We start from the raw sequence: 20,126 nt of genomic DNA on the forward strand, positions 1-20,126 counted from the left end.
CTAAAAAATTAAATAAAAAGATAAATAATGATTTAATTAAAATATTTTTTTTTTTACAAATATAAAAATTTCGACGCTATTCTCGTACTTCATAGAAACGTTCATGTCCTAAAGAAAAGCACGCGGCACTAATGAGGTATTTCAAAGATTATTGGACACTTAGATTAACTGAATTTTGACTCACTACTCGTAGATAGTAGAGTCTTTTGTACTTGTCCAAGACTCTTACCGGCCGTTTCATGGACAACCGCCCAAAAAAATATAGCTCCCGTTAAAGATATCAAAGCAAATATTACATAGTTCATGTAAATGCCGAAATAGTCATCAACTACTTGATAAGTTTTGATGCTTACAAAGCATGACACTCCAGTAACCACTCCTGTTATTCCGGCACCTTTTGCGCGTGTATGGGATGGAAAATACTCAGCCTGCATTATCGACATCAATGGGCCGAGTCCAATGTTGGCCACTACGCAGAATCCAAGTAGAGCTATAAAGGAAATCCACATGTAAGCTGAGACGTCTACGTTAGTCCGTTCGTGGAGGTAATAGTAAACTGCAACAACAGAATGGAATAGCGTGGCGCCTATGGTGGATATGAGTAACAATGGACGCCTGCCGACCGTATCGGCCGCAAAAGAAGCGCCTGTCGTCACAATGATTAATATTGTTGTCAGAACTATTGCCATTTGGTCGCTGTTCAGTACCCAAGCACCTCCTTGGGTTAATGTTTGAGTTATGTACAAAGAGATAGTTGAAATACCATTGGTGTACCTAACCAGGCACACAATTTCCACGATAAATAAAGCCATTCTGTCTTTCTTCGTGGCGATTAACGCTTTCCACGTTCCTCGGTTTCTCATATCCTCAGCAACGTTTTCTTTGATATCATTAAATTCTTGAAGAACATCCTCGTCGGCTCTGAGCCAGGACAACGCTTTGTACGCTTCCTCTTCTTTCTCCTTCATCAGCAGATAATACGGAGATTCCGGCATAAAGGAATAAACAATTATAAATAGAATGACCGGTAGGCATTCTAAGTAAAGATAAATTTGATATTCAAAATATGGACCAGTAGCGTAACTGTATAATACTCCGATGTAGAAAAATACTTGAAAATATGATCCAAGCTGACCGCGAAGACAAGGTTCTGCGATTTCTGCTATATACATGGGTGTAACAGCATATGGAATGGCCATAGCTATTCCTTGGATTATTCTAACTGCATATAACGCTGAAATGGATTTCGTGGTTAATGCTAAGATCCAAGATGATAATATTATTGGTCCACATGCCAGCATCACCAGTTTACGTCCGCATCTGAAACATAAGAAAACAAGTATTTGTATAATTTTATTTGGGCACTTTTTTAAAACTTGATATTTTTAATAATCATTGAAGTCACGAATAAGAAATTTATAAAAGCACAGTTTGGTTACTAAAATAATTAGGTGATTTTTTTTCTCCAAGGTGTACAACAAAACAACACCAATCAGCTGTGATCTAACAGCCAGGCACACAGAGGCATCTACAAAGTATGTTGGATTACAATAATAAGGTCACTCAATTATCGAATCATGTAATTTGAAGAACTTGAAGAATTGTAAAGTCATGTTAATAAAGAGCCTTTGACATCTCAGTTCACTGGAGCCATCTCAGTGGCCTAGCTGACTCCGGACAGTATTTACTCACGCGAAAGCTGTTTCTTGCTGTTTTTAAGGAGGAAACCTTTTATTCATTAACAACTTACTGGTGTTTCTAGGACTTGACCAACATCAACCACTACTGTTCGAATGCGAACTACTGTTCAAATGATTCAAATGAATAATCTCCGCATTACTTACATCCGGCAGACCAATTGTTATAGGTATCCTACTGAACATAACGCAGAATATCCCCTGAACCATTCCAGTTCTCTCTGGAAATATTGAAGGTTGATCATTAAGAGATGAAACAACTGAATGCTAAACAAGACATTATAATTGAAATACTGCCTCTCTTTTTAACCTGCATCTTTGGTACAACCTTCATTCCGTTACGGGTTGGCGCTAGTTTTCCGGCCGATTGTCGTTTTTGAATGAAAACTACTTAAAGTCAATGTTAGGAAATTTAAAACTTTGCTGCCTATTGGGGCCTAAGTGGTTATCTAATAGGTTAAGTCCTTCATAGGTATAATATAATTAACGGTAGAACGAACTGTAGCTGAAATTGGTAACCCTAACGAAATCCAAACACCCCAAATTATTCTACCATCTTAATTAGAAATACCTTTCTAATCTACTGATGAGAAGAATCATCGTTTTTTAATTAACTGATAGTTCTTATCAATTTCAAATTGACACTGTTTGGAAATTTATTCTGTCTGTGCAGGTATCGCAAGCAGCATTACCCTCTCATTTCATACGTTCAAATTATCAGAATTTGGTCATCTTTGTATCTAGTTCCACATCTAACGAAATAGTGAATTATGTGGCAGAAAAAACAAACCCTTATCAAAGTAATTTGGAGCAAGGTTACAGAGAAAGCTACGCTTTAATTTTTAATGTAGTTCATTACACTCCAAAGTAATTGTGATTAAATTCGATAGAACACAACAATTTTTCGTGTCAAAATATAATTAACTTCCGATTCTTTTTTTTATTAAGAAAAAGCTTTTAACTAATATTTGCAATAGAATTAACTAATCCATTACTTTTAATTGAAGGTTAATATTAAGTGTAAGAAGGTCGAAAAAGAAAGTTTAACACTAAGAAAGAAGAAACAATCGTTATCGTAAACAAGAAGAGAAAACGATTATTTAACAGTCGAAATTCATTATAATTACTTTTCTTAATGAAGTCACTTCCTGGCCACTAATATAATGCGCTCAAGTTATGGTGCAGACCTTGACCTTGCTTGACGGCACAATTTACAGGGGCACCATAAATACCTACTATTCAAAAAACAATTTTTGTCAGATTTCACGTACTCAGTTTTTTCAATTACAATATGTAGTAATAGCTGGTTTTAAACTAATCGATATTTACAAAATTTAAGAAGAGTTTGTGATGACCGAAATCTTAAATTCTTTAACAAATTACTAGTGTTTCCTAGGTCATGATCAACATCAAAATCAATCTAGACTTCACTGACCTAGGCACCACTGATCAAATGATTCGATTGAATAATCTAATTTGATTAAATATTACCTGAGCTTGAACGATGCATCAGAACAAATGCCTGACGTTCTGATACGTCAAATGTGCCTTTAAATAATACCTTTTTGATTTTCTATTGGCTGATCAACTCGCAATTATTTTTGTTCTTCCAGCATATCTCCTCAAAGACTCTTCATTATCATATGAACTTTAAAGTCAAACAATGCAGAAAATATAAAACTTTGTTTTTAAAAAAAGAATGATTTTTATTTCTAAAATAATGTACATTTTAATAAATTTCCAATCCTAGACACTAATTAAATTTTTGTTTGAAAAAAAAATCTCAATTAGTAATTATATTACAACTCATCTTTGATGATAAAATTAATTCTCGCAATTTGATCGATTATAAAAATATAATCACGTACTACAGTCTTCAAAGGAATCAACATTTCAATAGATACATATTTACGATATCGATAACTGCATTTTACTAAACCTTCCAATGCTTTTCAGCAATCTAACCAAACATAACAGGCATACTTTCAAGGAAGCCGTTTTGTTTTATTATCAACATTGATAGTGTCGCTCAAATTTCTCTGTATTTCTCCTAAAGATTTGCCAGCTGTCTCGTGTAAAATGGCGGAAAATAATATTGTACCCGCTAAACAGATGAGAGCGAATATTACATAATTCATGTACAAGCCGAAATAATCTTCCACAAACTGGTACTGTCTGATATTCACGAAGGATGCCAGACCTCCTACAATGCCTGTAATGATGCCACCTTTGGCACGTGTATGTGACGGAAAATATTCCGCTTGTATGGTCATCAAGAGTGGTCCAACGCCGACGTTGGTTATCACACAGAAGCTGATCAGTGATGCATATGTTATCCACATGTATGAAGACACATCGATATCTGTTTCTTTGTCTAGATAATAGTAAACTGCCACAATCGTGTGGCATACTACGCTACCTATGGAGGATACGATCATAAGAGGTCGCCTACCAACGGTGTCTGCCATGAGAGATGTAAGCCATGTGGTTACGATTAATATTAATGGTATCATCAAGGTCATCTGATCACTGGTCAAATTTAATCGACTACTTTCAGAGAAGGTCTGCGTTGCATATAGAACCAGGGCGGCCATTCCGCTCATGTACTTAACCACACAAGCGACTTGCACAATTAACAAAGCCATTCTGTCCTTCTTGGTGGCCACTAAATCTTTCCAACTACCATTATTTTTCATTTCTTCTTCCACGGATTCCTTTATTTCCGCAAATTCTATGGCTACATCTTTGTTCGCTCTGAGCCAAGAAAGCGCTTTAAAAGCTTCCTCTTCTTTTTTTGCCATCAACAGATAATACGGAGTTTCAGGGATGCAAATGAAACAGACAAAAAATAGCACTGGTTGGATGCACGCCAAATAAAGATAAGTTTGGTAATCAAAGTAAGGACCTGTAGCATAACTGTGTACCAAACCAACATACCAAAATATCTGGAAATAGGTACCCAGTTGACCTCTTAGTTTTGGTTCGGTTATTTCGGCCAAATAAATTGGCACAACTGTAAACGTTATACCCACTGTTAATCCTTGGATTATTCGAATTATGTACAGACTAATAAGGGATCTTGTGGTTATCGCTATCATCCAAGATAAGAGGCTTAATGGTCCACTCGCCAGCATCACTGTTTTTCTACCGTATCTGTAACAATAGTCAGGTTTCCTTCGTTCAGATAAATGTTGTTTCTTTTTCCAGGAGTTTGCCGAAAGAAACGCAATGAGGTTCATATTTTCTTTTACTACCTAATTTTGAAACTATAAACACCAAGCATAGTTGCATTATTATTTGATTAAAAGCGCAATAACATAACCGTAGCTGGTCGTTCCGCGTGGGAACCAGTGAACTAACCCCTCTGCTTATCCCACCTGTAGGGAATAATTGTTATCATTACAATTCGTACACGAGGAGCGACTAAGTACGAAGCTTTTCTGGGCGTATGTAGCTATTCTAATGATAACCCTCAACAAAAAGGTACACACAAATTCAGCAACGACTTTGAGGGCAATCACATCCATCAACTCACTTAGTATCTTGAACCTAATCACTTTATATTATACCCCTAACAATTTTTCATACCTAAAAGCTGTATAAAAGGGGACTAGTTTGTATGCCATTTTGTGACGAGATTCAAAGCGTCGCTTGAGAGATATTGATTTGTCGCCGTGGGACAAATTCCCAATCAGCATCTAGGGATTTACAGTTACGGATTCGCCTATAAGTATGAATGCTGCGAACAAACTAATAACTTGGTTTACATCAGCAAAGTGAACTCCAATTTTTCCTAGACATCAGTTTTGGCCAGCTTATACACTAAGTCGTTACTCTAGGATTTCGTACGACCTAGAATTTTTCTATGCGAACATACTCAGATCTTTTTCGCGGGGAGTTGCCTTATTTTATCGCTCTTTGAAGTCAAAAAAGTCCAGTTTGAAAACATTGTACTTTTTATTATTATGCAGTCACTTTTTTGGTTTCAAAGATAATTTGCTGGAGTGCCTAGTCCCTACCGTTCCTTCCACAAATTACGAGAATCTACGAAGGACTATCTTAACCTAATAGAAATACCACAATATCGATCAATTAAATAACCTGAAGCAGAAATGCAGGGAGTTCTGGTTTAAATCATGTGGTACCCTTTGTATTGGTTAGCCAACAAATACTTCACAATCTCGAAGTAGTATGATCACTAGTCTTGAGCAGAGAAAGCTATCCTATCTTTTTCTTTTTCACAACCTCCTGGTGCACGCCAAGACCACTTAAGGGTGGTCCATCGTTACACTCCTTAAGTCTCGTCCCATTCATTTCCTTTCTCACAATTAATTACTATCCAGTCCTATTCATCTTCCTGTTTCCTCGGGAACTAAGAAAGAATAACTGGTAACTAAGAAGAGATCATATCAATAACTGCAAGGTCTTCTGTTCTTATTCGTCCTATAATCCACTCGTCTCCAAATATCCAACTTGACTTACCTAGCGACAAGCCAACTTATTTACGCCATTTTCTACTCATCTACGTAACCGAATCAATGTCAGTGAAGGATTAATGGGCCCAACAGGTACAAGTCTGAGGGCGTCAGATCTAGAATGTTTGATGGCTGGGGTATGTACGCCCTAAAACCTTCACCACTCGGCTCTCCAACGTTACCTACATGAGAATAGTGACTGATTCTGGCGATCCTCCAATCGGTCTTGTCATTGTGGCCTTAACGGTCCAGATGGCTTTACATAGTCAGACTGGTCTTGATTAGGGATCAGTCTTTGGGGGTAACGTTTCAAAGACGTAGTTGAAATGAGGGTGATATTTAATTAGTGGAGGGATGAAAGGGTGCTCATCCCCAATCTATTTAAAAAGTTTTCATTGCAGACGTCAACTATGTTGTAAATGAATCAGTCTGGATGAGTACTACGACATTTTACACTTTTGTTGAGCAAAATTTACATTTCTTCTGTTCTATAATTTATAGATTTAAGTTAATTTATAAAAACTGGAAAAAAATGTTTACCTTATTACGTTTCTTTCTGTGTACCCAATGAGTTATTAAATTTTCAAGTGCAAAAGCCAAACCATTGTGAGTTAACTTCTGCTTTGTGCTAGAAAAGCATCGTGCTGATTTAATAGTATTTCAAGCTTAACATGCTCCAAAAAGCATAAAAATTTAAGATTCAAAAGAATAAACACTCAGGTTAGTGACCTTTCAGATTACATACTCGTATTATTGAAGAAAAGCCAGTCATGTTGTTGATTAAAATTGAAACAGTCACAAAATCTTCAACAAAGCCTCAATAAATAGTAGTTTCTGATTTGGCTGAAAGATAAATAAATATTGAAAATATGTTTAGGTCCACAGTGATCGATAATATCGCTGATTTTATTGATCATTACACGCATTGCATCCCTAACCGGATCATCCGAAAGACAGTAAGACGTAATGAATTCTACTTCACCTATCTTTTCGTCTAGTGGAGTGTAGTGTGAGACGAAAACAATAGATTAAAGTCTGAAATGAGGTACAATGAACATGCGTGTTAAGATGGATAAAATCCGCTGTATTGATAATTGTAATCGATAATGGTGCCAATAATAATATCGAACTCGTCTTTGTGTTGTATATATTTTTAAGCGAAATCTTCAACAATGTAAATAGTCCTGTCAACAAATCGATTTACTCCGCAGGCGACAGCCCTGGTGTGAAATTATTCTGCAATAAACGGTTTGTCTTGTCAGCTGACTTCTGCACTTTTTTCACGGATCCCTATGAACCTTAAAATTAGATATTTGATTTGAATGTTCATCAGGAAAACGATAGTGTTCTTAAAATTATATATATGTATATAATAGTTATAAAACGTAATTATTAAAAAATTAACAATATTTTTAACCCATTCTTTAACTGTCCTCGTTTAATGTTGTAAATGGTACGAACCTGTAAACTACTTAAAATGATTTTGAAGCAAAAGCTCGTAGTATATTCTTGTCTAACTAGGAAGGAAATAAAATAGTAACTTCCGAATTTTTATCTTAGTTAACAACCTTAAACCAGTATTTAGAAATTTTGTATTTAGTCAAAGTTGCGTAATGAAAACTGTTTTTTCCACTAGTTTTTACTATTTCCTCAAGGACTTGAAAAATCATTTCATTCGCATGAACAAAATTAAATTGTTAAGAAAGGTTATAAGTTATATAGAGATAACCTAATACTCTATTACGAGAACTTTGGGGCAAAACAATCCAACTCTCAAAAGTACTCTTAATTGAATTTTAATGCACTTTTTGAAATGAATATTACAATAATACAAAGACTAGTAAAGTAAATTGCCTATTTATTATTTTCAGGTACCAATCAGGCGAATAAGCAAACATAGTTTTTGGTAAATTTCTTTTATTAACCATCAAATAAAATCCAAGGCCTAGATCGGGAATGGAACCCAGTATCATCACAATTCATATTACTTTTTGCAGGCCTCGCCTCTAACCGCTCGGCTACCGTGTCAATACAAAGATTACACTAAGTATGGAAAATAAAAAAAACCAGAGCCTTTTTCTAGATATTTTAAAAAACATAAACCTCCATAAAGTACTTCTTCCGGTTTCTTAATTACGAACGCTGTGGTTCCGGTTTCTAAAAAAATGGAGTTTGTGCTTCCAATTCTGCGTTTTCCTTTTTTTTAGATTTGTGCTATTCTGTCACGTACATACACAGTTAAAGCACAATATTTTCTAAAAACCACTTTTTTGTGAAAGGGGTAACATAACTTAGGAATAAGAGAATAAAGAATGAAAGAAGAACGGTTAAATTCTGGAGGTACGAGTATCTCGTACGTATCTGAAAATTGGTGAAATATTACAGACGTTCTTAAAACTAAAAGTATAAGTATAGATTCGAGGATGTTCAGATTGTGGTACGAGTATTACGATATAGCTTTAGGTCTCTAAGATTTCATGATGTCTTTTTAATTGGTAGGAAGCTAAAATTTGAACAATCTGTATGAGGAACATTTGGAAGTTTCTCTAAAACTGTTGTTAGTTACCTATTTAATTAAACTAATTATTCTATTATTAGTTTTACCTTGACTAAAATAAATTTATAATAATAAGAGGAAGTTCTGGTGCTTGTTTCAAATCAGTTATCTATGATTTAATGTCTTACAGAAAGATGAAAGCGCATTTATTAACTCATCTTTTTTTATTAGTTCAAAATCACAACTTCAATCTGTACACAAAATGGTCATAATCAATGATACTAATTTTCATTCAATTTTATCAAGTTTTCACAAATTCCACCGGGTACTTTAATTATCTGTATTGGTTTCGTAGCAGTCTTTTTTCTTACTTGTTTTTGAATTTTTTTTAGATATAATTCTTGTGGGCCTTGAAAATTGTTTTTTCATATGATGTTTCGAAACGGATGTTTGCCTTGTTCTGTCTCTGTCTAATCTAACAGTTTGCTAAATGGAGGTTCATACTCTGATAAATAAAGCCACTTAATCTTTCTTTGTTGTTACTAGATCTTTCCCAATGGTTTCTAATTTTCATATACGTATTCTTCCGCGGAGTTTTTTAAAATTTTATTTCTGCAAACTCTAGGGTAGTATCTTCATCAGCTCCAAGCCAAGAAAGAGCATTAAAAGCTTACTCTCTCTTTTTGATCATTTGCAAATATTATATAGATTCAGATAATGAAAAGCACTAGCTGGATGCAAGCCAAATACAGGTAAGTTTGGTCATAAGGATTTGCAGCGGAGCTATAAACATTCAAACGTACAAGAAGTACCTGGAAATAAGATTCAAATTGAGCTCCTTAATTTTGATCGGCTATTCCGGGCAAATAAGTTGTAGTAATCAAAAATTGAATAGCCATTACCATTCTTTGGAGCAATCTTGTGGCATTATTTATTTTCTTCTCTGGCACGCAGATCTAGAAGAGAAGAGTGATTTTTGGAATTATTCAAGCTGGTGATCTCGCTTACGTTAGGATTTTTCTAATTACAAGTGTTTAAAAATGTACCCCAATGAGCCAAAAATATAAAGGTTAAAATGTATCAGTTTTTAATGAATCTTCCATTTGTAGATGCTCGTGACATAAAGTCTATAAGATAATTAGCGTCTAATCTTGAAGTGGAATTCAGGATTAGACAGTGGATGGTAGTTGCTCTGAACTGGTAGTCTTGCATGTTAGACGCCCAAGGGAGGTAATTGTCGTTACTTTATACTTAAAAGTATAACTTATGATTATCCCTAGGAATGTTCTCTGTGAATAACCGAGAGAATTTATGTAAGAAATACTTTGATCGGCTGACTCCTCAAGAAATGGTGTTGACATTAATTTCTTCCCCAACATCTGAAGTGAATGTCTTTTGAATTTGTCCTAAACTTTTGCCCGCAGTTTCACGAATGATAATCATGAACACAACGGTACCGACCAAAGATATAACAGCAAAGGTTACATAGTTCATATAAACACCGAAATTATCTACCATAAACTGATATTGTTTTATACTGACGAAAATGACTACGGATGCCACAAGTCCCGTAATACCACCACCTATACCTCGAGTATGCGATGGAAAATATTCCGCTTGTATTGTCATAGAGAGTGGTCCAAGACCAACGTTAGTGATTATGCAGAATCCAAGCAGAGATGTATAAGCTATCCACATGTAAGATGATACATCGATGTTGGTTTTCTCATCAAGAAAATAGTAAACTGCCACAATACTATGGAATATTGTGGCTCCTATCGTGGATATAATCAACAATGGTCTTCGGCCAATAGAATCAGATAGGAAATTGGCGCCTAAAGTGGTAATTATAAGAATTATTGCAAGTATTATGGTCATTTGATCGCTGGTCAAGGTTATCTTACTGCTGGCCGCAAACGTCTGCGTCGCGTACAAAACGATGGATGACATTCCGCTCATAAATTTAATGGTGCTCACGATTTGTACGATTATAAACGCTCTACGATCTTTCTTCGTTGCTATTAAATCCTTCCAACTTCCTTTGTTGCTCATCTCTTCGGCTACGCTGGCTTTCATTTCGGTGAACTCTTTTTGAATATCCCGGCCTGCCCTGAGCCAGGATAATGTTTCGAAAGCCTTCTCTTCTTCTCTTACCATTAACAGATAATACGGAGATTCAGGTACAAATAAGAAGCACGCCAGAAATAAAGCAGGCGGACAGCAGGCTAACCAGACGTAAGTATTATAGTCCAAATAAGGGCCAGTAGCGTAACTATACAGCAATCCAATATACCAGAAAACTTGAAAATTTCCACAAATTTGTCCTCGCAATTTTGGTTCGGCAATTTCGGCCAGGTATATTGGCACGATCGCAATAACAACGGCCAGTGCTAGTCCTTGAATTAGCCTGACTAGATGTAGTGCGGGGACAGATCTGGTAGTCAAAACAATGGCCCAAGAGAGTAACACTAAAGGACCGGCCGACAGCATCACTGGCTTCCGCCCCCATCTGTAACATTCAAGTTTAAGTCTTTAATTTGTGCTGAGAATTAGAATTTTTACAAGTGAAGAGTCCGTCTCTTTTAAACGTTTGAAGAAATAAGTTGGTGGTACAAAGAAATAACCGATTTCTATTTCGTTTTTTTCACCCAATATCAGATCGTATATTCTCCAGGATAATGATTCTTGAAAATGGATGTGAAAATGAGAATGATGAAACTGAGATTTCTTGTTCTTGATTTTTTGCCAGGCCTAACAGAATCAACAGGACAAACTGCTGCAAGGGCTAAAAGAATTTTAGAGTATTGAGTAAACAAAGTACTCAAATAAAAATGACTATCAAATTCAGGATTCCAGAGAAATTTGCGACTATTTTGCAACGTTTACCAGTCTGAGATCAGTTCTATTTAACCAGCAGAGTGAGCGAAAAGAGTTATTATAATTAGCTCGAATGGTTTAATTTACTACAGAATTGGGGTGTTGATTACGTGGTGCAAGCTATGAATGTTGTTTTTATAGGAAGATCAGAGACAGCTGCTTTGGCAGTCGCGGTGTGGGGAGTTTATAGAAAGAGTCAATAAACATAATCCTAGACAGCAAAGTTGAAAGCACAAATCTACATTATGCTCGACTTTTGTCAATTTTCAATATCTGTAAATCAAATGAAACAGCGTCATATCAGGTAAAATCTTGGTTAGATTCTAGGCTGTTCATACTTACCTACCTAAGTAATCCCTTAATGGAAATGGACTACTTCTTCAGGAATTTGATGTCCAGTCAGGCTCGCCAGCAAATGCACAACACTTACAAATGAATATTATCACCTACATTCACCCGGTGTACTTCGGGTCTAAGAGGAACAGACTAAGTTTACCGTGCCCAGAGCTAAACTTCACCATCTCTCACATTACTTGTTCTTCAAGACAGAAACTACATTACATTGAAAACAAGTACAGTAATTATGGCTACTTACACATTACGACTGCACACTAAATCCTACAGAATATTTGTCATTTAAAATACAAACTAAAATTAATCTATTGCAATAACTACTTGTTTTATTTAGAATTATTCTTAAAATGTTACGAATTAAGCAGTGAAGACCACACAGAGCTAATAATAATATGCAAATAAAGCTTGTCCACACAAAACAAAATACCAACAAAGAATATAAATAGTAAAGGTACCTGTCAGCTAATAAACCTGCAGGAATGGTAGCTAGACCTTCGCTGATTTCTATGATTGCGCTCAACCAGGATGTATCCTCTGTGGTCATGGGGATAGGGCTGTCCGGTTGTGTAAGTCGAACCATTAAGGGAGCCAGCCACACAAACATGGCGCCAGCCATGCTGACGCAGAGTGATGCTGTGGGTAAATTATGTTGCACTATAAGTAGGGTATTTGATTATAAAAAAATTAATAAAATAGTTTGTTTAAACTTATTTATTGTATTTAAATAGAGTAAGTAAATCTGGAAACAAGTACAGATTAAGATTTTACAGACTACAAAGTAACACTAAAGTACTACTCGTAGTTCCATTATTTCTCGTGGACATGGGAAAAGAGACTACTTTTACCACTTGAACACTAATTTTAGCCTTCAACCGGCCTGTCTGGATCGTGCGTATCCTGGAGCTCCAAATTGGAGTCCACTGGAGACCAAACCATCTAAGAGCTACCAAATCGTAATACTATGATGTGAGGATTAGAAACTTCACACCCTCTGTTTGATGCAATTCTTAAACCAATTAAACGCATTTGCCGATTCTTTTATTTTCAATTTATTTATTACGAAATTGTTTCTTGGAAGTTGAGCTGCAGGGGCCAAAAGAACTAAAACCCTGGGAGAAGCTAAGCAACTTCAAGAGGGCTATCAACTGATGAATTTCTACCTGGACCACAGCCAAAGATTGGAAGGCAGAGTAGAGGGAACTGTGTTGCTTCTACTGTGTTTCCTCGCCGTTTTGTGGTTGAAAGAGGATTTTGAACAAGGCAGAAGTAAGTAATTACTTCTAAAACAAAAATTACTTCTGTCGGATCGCTTCCAATCTTCCATTACCACACCACCCTAATTAAAAATACATTCCAATCTAACAAAATGGTGCGTGTAAACAAATGATCTCTAAAAAATCGCGTTAAGAACGTTAAGTTCGAACTGTAAGAGCTCAATCTAAAAGATAGCGATCATTTAAAAGAAAGCGCCACTAAATGAAGTGGATTTTCCTGAAAATTACGAAATTTGCAATTACCTTTGGTGCATTTATATCCTTCTGTGCAACTACTACATTTACTTGAAACACTTTACTAGTAAAATTCATTTTTGGGCAGGTTAACTGGTGGTTTCGATTACCTCTTGCGAGTCGTAGTTTATTGTAAGGTTTGGCAGTCATACTAGGAGTTTGAGGTTAACTCTATTTCAGGGATGCCTGAAGCTCGAAGTATTAATAATATATTTTTCCCAGTAAATCTCATTTTAACTAAAATAAATATAATTGTAATTGGAAGGAGATTATAGTTTCATTCTAAAATTCAAATACATTATGTATGCGATAAATGAATGTTTGCCAATTGAAAATATTTCCAGTGCTTGGTTAATAAAATTGATTTTGTCCAACGTACTTTTTATTATGTTTCTGATCGGCTTTAGATTTTTATGACTTTATAAGAAGTTGGATTGATCAGTTTGGTGTAGAAAATTTGTTTTCAACTATCTTTCTGTCGTACACTGCACTTGCTAAGTGATGAAAGTGTTTCATGGTTTGTATATGTGTTTCTTACAATGTTAAATAGTAAATGATATTTTGTAAAAGTTATAAAATTAAATTAAGAAAACTTATAACAACTTATAAGTTGTATTTAGAATCATTAAGTGTCGGAGTTGTGCTCAAAATGAGGATGAAAGCGAAAGAACGGTCAAATTAGAAAATTATTTGTGTTTGAAAATATAAAATCACTTAATGCGTAAATAAGAAACATCTTAGGCAGAGGATTAGCTTTGTAGTTAGCATGCTGGATTCCCTACGCGAAGTCGAATTCAGCTGCTGGCCCTTAGATTTTCTCTTCCTAGGAGCTCCTTACAGCTCGCTGTCCGGTGATGGACAGTGTTGTCTGTAAGGAGAGAACTATGTTTGGAGGCTGCCAATGCACTGAAAAAAAAAACTCTGTGCACCAGTGACCTCAGATGTTGATGCGCTCTAATTTGGAATAAAGCAACATCTTATAAAAGATTTCTTATTTATAAAATATGACGAAATAATGGGTCTTCCATCTATTTAATCTATGATACACACAATTATATAACACCAATGAGGTTTAAATGAAATTAGTAGCAAATTCCTAGTTTTAAAGAGAATAGAATCACGGTGTTTTCTTAGTTTTCTCCGATTAACGTGGAACTTTTCTGCAACTTTTCTCTTGGGAAATTGGTTTTAGAAGGTTCACTTTAGACTTCCCAATAAAATGGTGCCATTCCGTTTAATTGTACGAGATTACCATCTGTAGAATACTAAAGCAATACTAAAAATCAATAGTATTTAAAAAAGAACTTGAACGGAGTAAATTTTATTTTATTTTTTAAAACATGTCTTAGTAAAACTATAAATTAAATTGGATGATAATTATTAGGTAATGCTCTAAAAACCAATAAAAAAGATGTTTTTAACAATTTGTAAAGGAACCAACCGGCAGACCGGTTTCTTTCCCTGCAAGGTCGTTATTATGAGTCATAGTTATTGGCGACCTTGTCTGAGGTCGCAACCTGCATGATTCTACTATTCATTGACAGAACTTTTCTAAGCTAAACGTCTTTTTAAAATTATACTATACTTCTAAGATTTTGTTGCTTACATTTTAATTGCCATTAAAGTGTGGCACCAATTTAATGGAATCAACGCTTTTAATGTACTTTAATGCACTTAAATGCATTCATTATTCATTAAAACATTCTCTCTTACTAGGTAAGGAAAGTAGATATTGCGATCGTACTAAATTGAGTCACCACCGGATATATATATTCATTTTGAGACCCCCTGATTTCGAATAAAACGTTGCAAAAATGAACATGAATTTCATACAAGTTTAGATCGGTTGAAATATTGGTGAAATTTTTACTTTTTAATATTTTTGTGAAAAATTTACTACGATAAAATCATCTAGATTTAAAATAAACGCCAGCAATTTGCAGAATTAGAATGTACCTAAATTTACTCTGAACAAGAGCATGAGAACATGTCGCTCGTGCACATTATTGCAGGAATGCAGTAATTACTCAGTTGCAGTAAACATGTAACAGCTACCGGGCAATAAAATGTTGAACATTCATTTCCAACTTTAAATCGGATTATTGGATTATCTGATTGGCATGCTAAATTCTACATAGAGTAAACATTTCTGATGAATATATATCACGGAATCAGCTGTTCCTTCTTTGTTTTAAATACCTTTCGGTCTATTGCTGTAAAATTAATAAAAAATAAATTAACATTTTTTTGTTTTTCATTTTTTCCAAATCGATAATTAAAAAGGAAATGTTGCAAGACTAACAATTAAGTGAATTAGAAGTTCCGGCAGACCTTAACCTTCAACTCATTTCCCCTTTGTGATAATACGAACTTGAAATTGAAAATTTAAACTTTTCAATTTCAGGCAGGCAGCGAACCTCTCAAATGCAGCGCATCGTTTGAGCTCAAAAACTATTCTGAAATATCTATATTGACCTATTTATAATAACCACTTTTTTGGAAACTAAATCCGCAGAGCTGAATAGTGTCAAGACACTAATCAAAGGATTTTACCCGTCGGATCACGCATGTTTATTGTATATCCGGTTCCGATTTCGAACTTTCATCCATCTCAAAACTTTCATAAATTAATCAGTTTGGTTTAGAAGTCGAAATCTCGGGATGCAATAAACGTGATTCGAGAATAAAATCAAAGATACGTTTTCTTATGGATTCAGGGGACTTCAAGATGTACTTTCCGTTCATACGTTTGACGACTTCCTCAGACAGAAAGAGCAAGTAAAAACCACTTTTTAAAACTCTGGGAACTTCAAAATAGATAAATATTACCGAGAAATAATAGATAAATAACCCAACATCGAAGATCTGTGCAATAGAAATTTATTTCTTTTGCTAGTTAAGAGACAGAATGTTAGCATCCAATTCATTTTATCTTAATTTAAGAATTGTTTTTACGTAACGACGCTAAACAAGCATTGATATCACAGTTAGGAGTTTGCCAAAAGATTAAATCTTCCATTTTACAGCTACTGAAAACAAATGTTTTTGAAATTGGGGTCAACATATTACAGAAGAGTTTTTAGGCGAAATATTTCATAAATATGCGACAAAATCATATGTATGATACAAAATACATCTTATTTTAATTAGGTTATAATAATTCATTGCCAGAAAACACTAAAGCAGAATCTTTTTCTGTCGTGATGAAAGAGATAGCAAAGTTGATTGTATGTGTGACGAGCGACACACAGAAAGGAAATTCGAAGAAAGTTCAAATCAGATGTTTGGTTTAGGTTCCGAGCAAACGGAAATACGTACCTCATTAATAAATCAATTTTCCTAATTATATTTCTCTCATTCTCGTTCTCACTCACTCTCGAAAGTTAACTCTTTGTTGTTTTAATCTTTTACTGAAATTTTCAAGAGCAACTATCGGTTGCAATAAGTTAAAGTTAACAAAATGTCAAGAATATTAATTGGATAAGGCACCCAGTGGTGATTTCAAATCGCGGACACTTATTACACTATATTTTTTATTATACAGTCTTTATTTGTTAAAATAAAAATATAAATTATATACATTTCTGGGTGTACAAAATAAATTATAAAGACATCTGCCATGGTCAATGACCGTCGGCGGAAACTTATTACACTGTCTTACGATAAAGGAGTTGATTGCGAGGCCGTCTTCTCTTCAATCTCCTTGGAGGATTATCTAGTGTTGCGGAAGAAGATAGTTGTTCGATTCAAGGATTAGGATGAGCAGCTGTTGAGAAACGAGACTGTAGAGGACCGAGTTTTCGCAAGACATTAAGATCATTAAGGTAGTAAGGTTAGTTACAATAACGGAGCGCTAAGAATTTACCAAAGTATTTTTGACTGCAGTGACTGAATGCCATAGAGAATGGGAACGTTTAGTCGATCTCTATACTTCGATCCAAATAGGTCTCTCAGTAAAAGTAGCTACAAAAAGCTTTTGTTGATTGAAGTTGAGCTTTGAGCGTTGGTTAGTTTCTGGTCTTTCCATCTAGTATAGAGATTTCATGTCAACCGTTTGTCCAGGAACAGTCCAAGGTAGCGTTGTTTTCCACAGTTGGTGCAGGAGTTTGGTTGATGAAAAAGGAGGAAGTAGAATTTTAGATCGAAATAACATATATTCTGGGTAGACATAACATTTTAAAATAATATACACGTTTTGAAACCGTTCAGTGTCTACATCGACACTTTAGAGTACGGCTTTAGAGTATAACCTTAGAGTATGGCCTTAGAGTATAACTAAAGTATAACTTTAGAGTATAGCCTTTTTCACTCTTCCTTAAGAGGAGTTAAAAATGGAATCATCTTTTAAAAAAAGTTCCATTACTGAAAATCTCTTCTGTAATATTGCCCTTGGTTCCTGTAGGCTGATCTTCTTTGACGAATTTCATTTCGTTTTCATATTTTATAGGTGATGAGGCTGTTTATGAAACTGAAATAGCACTTTAGAGGAAATACTACACCACTTTTCGCCCAAAAAATGCCTTTATTCAAATTCCCTGAGATGAAATATTACAAATAACTGTTAAAGAGCCATCAACAGGAACGATATTAGTTGCCAAGATTAAAGAGAAACTAAGGAACCATCCCCAGCCTGAAAATCTAACTAAAAAATACTGAAAAACTATTCAGCAAAGAGGCCTTTATCTAGAAGTTTTTAAATGGCGGCTAGTGATGTAGTTGTTTATGAAGCGGGGTATTTATAAACTAGAGATCTCCAGTTCGAATCCCGCACCAGATACTTTTTTTATGTGTAAGAAAAAATGCTAACAGTAAAGTATGTACTCCGTCCACTACACTAAATTGTTAGTTGGATTTTAAGCCCCGTCTGGATAAAAAAAAACAGGCGATTACTTATAGTGGAAACAATATTAAAGCTCATTTTCGACAATGTTTATAAGATCTGCGTTGTTGCAAAAAATTACTCTTATAAAGGAGGATCTGCCCTTTATTTTAAAGAATATTTGGGAATTTTAACCTTTTATAGAAAGAAATGAAAAAATTATCAAAGATGGGTGTTTTCTACGGTACGCTCTTTCGTGCAGTTCCTAACGAACAGTTTAAATGGTAAATTTGAAATTTCCGCGATTTGTTTTATTCTATAAACAAAGCTGATCTCAAACTCCACTGACTGATGGACACACAGACTCTCTCTCATAATTTGTAAACCACTTTTATTTTTTGGGGTGGGGAACTTAAGGGCCGATATTTCCGGTGAAAAACTAAAAATTTGACTCTCGCAATACTTCCCAGAATTAAGAAAAGAAAAGAAAAACTAAAAATCAGAAGGAAATACTTGTCGAAAAAAAGAGACGCACAATTTCAATGAATAAGTAATTACACCACACTATCACATTCTTTACCATAAGTAATTACTCTCTGACATAATTACCCACACATGTACAACAAAACTGGGTAGATTTATGTAAGTGAATGTATCGTATTGTCTGCTTATGAAAATGCACGTGCATTTACATAATCGTTCAAACGACATTTATGGTTTTTAATTTAACAATTATTTTACAGTTAATACACATGTATTTGAGTTTGTCTATGCGTCATGGATGTTAATTTTATAGCTATATAATTTTAATTGTTTATCAAAATGGTGCATTAACACTTATTGGCAATACCAATAAGCAATTAAACTAAATAGATTGCCATAAAACGAAGTTGTTTTTATTTCTTTAGAGTATGAATCAATATTCAAATTCTTTTCATGAAAATTGATTGAAATCAGGTCGGCACTTTTCGTAAGTCTTTAATTATAAAAGTGTTGATATTAATAAAGCAATTAGTATTTAGAGAGCGATGGCTATTTAAAGACAGTTTCTTTTTAAAATATTTTAGAGAATCTATGTCCCTTAGCCGGGCTTTTTAATGGGCAAGCCAATTATTTGAGCTGAAAACTGTTTATTTAAAGTTAAATTGAAACTAAACCAATTAATTTATTAATTCAAATGAAATAGAGGAGAAAATAAAAGCGCATAAAAAATGGCAAACCTGCTAGCGAAGCGGTCCATTGTCTGATAAGCGATCCCTTGCCCATTCTACTCTGTCCTAAACTATGGCCACAAGAATTACAGATGAATTTCAGATGATAACGTGTTTAGGGAGTATCTATATTTTTAACTGTTTGGCAGCGACACCGTCACCGTGATACTAGCTGACGTTCTGCAAATTAATGCTTTTATATTTCATTTTATCACTGTTATGGTAATAATATTAACGTGAGAAATATCAAAGTTTGTCACGAGACAATAATAATTAATTACTTTCTCTTAACTTGTGACGTAGTTTTTACCGGAAGTAATTCTTGTGACATCAACAAATTGAAAAAAAATTAAAAAAAGCGTAGCGTAAACGGTCACGCCAGCGTTTCTCTTCCTGCAGGTTAAGTAATTAAATTTTTCTTCCTGTAGGTAGTGTAAGTGAAATTTAGAAAAAAATTTAATTTTCCAAAAAAGTCTCAAAATTATCTACTCTAATGGAACTGAATAATTCTTCAAACTTGGTTTCTTAGTAGCACTCTGAACGCTCTTTATAACTGAACACTCTTTATAAATGAACGCTCTTTATAACTGAACGCTCTTTATAACTAATCGCTCTTTATAACTGGACGCTCTTTATAACTGAACGCTCTTTATAACGGAACGCTCTTTATGACTGAACGCTCTTTATA

At 34.7% G+C, this 20,126-nt stretch overlaps 2 protein-coding genes across 15 annotated transcripts in view; one reads left to right on the top strand and one right to left on the bottom strand.

Moving 5' to 3' along the window:
- LOC141450413 (uncharacterized) overlaps positions 1-20,126 on the top strand; it is a 645,025-nt gene that overhangs the window by 274,139 nt on the left and 350,760 nt on the right. The gene's annotated exons all lie outside the window — the stretch shown is intronic.
- On the bottom strand, positions 14-19,618 carry LOC141450410 (facilitated trehalose transporter Tret1-like). 6 transcript variants are annotated; one of them, XR_012456099.1, is made up of 4 exons: positions 19,448-19,618; positions 12,356-12,533; positions 2,825-4,850; positions 1,182-1,320 (listed from the first exon to the last, which is right to left on the bottom strand). XR_012456099.1 is itself a non-coding variant. In XM_074120829.1 (3 exons), the coding sequence occupies exons 1-3, from the start codon at positions 19,491-19,493 to the stop codon at positions 165-167; spliced, it is 1,380 nt and encodes a 459-aa protein (XP_073976930.1). In that variant the 5' UTR covers positions 19,494-19,611; the 3' UTR covers positions 14-164. The 6 variants fall into 6 exon arrangements, 5 of the variants coding, with proteins under 5 accessions (XP_073976930.1, XP_073976932.1, XP_073976933.1 ...); XM_074120829.1 differs by lacking the exon at positions 2,825-4,850 and having other exon boundaries at positions 14-1,320; positions 19,448-19,611; XM_074120830.1 differs by lacking the exons at positions 1,182-1,320; positions 2,825-4,850; positions 19,448-19,618 and adding exons at positions 7,147-11,178; positions 13,418-13,574.

Source organism: Rhodnius prolixus, unplaced genomic scaffold (assembly GCF_049639745.1).
Source record: "Rhodnius prolixus isolate KJV_2025 unplaced genomic scaffold, Rpr scaffold_2, whole genome shotgun sequence".
In the NCBI taxonomy this organism is placed as follows: Eukaryota; Metazoa; Arthropoda; class Insecta; order Hemiptera; family Reduviidae; genus Rhodnius; species Rhodnius prolixus.

What these genes read in the sequence shown, in the direction of transcription:
- LOC141450410 (XM_074120828.1), bottom strand. Translation starts at nt 19,493, where the DNA reads ATGGGCAAGGGATCGCTTATCAGACAATGGACCGCTTCGCTAGCAG. An exon ending in ATGGACCGCTTCGCTAGCAG is followed by an intron (nt 12,534 to 19,447) that starts GTTTGCCATTTT and finishes ATTTACCCACAG; the next exon opens with CATCACTCTGCGTCAGCATG. An exon ending in GCAGGTTTATTAGCTGACAG is followed by an intron (nt 11,179 to 12,355) that starts GTACCTTTACTA and finishes TGAATGTTACAG; the next exon opens with ATGGGGGCGGAAGCCAGTGA.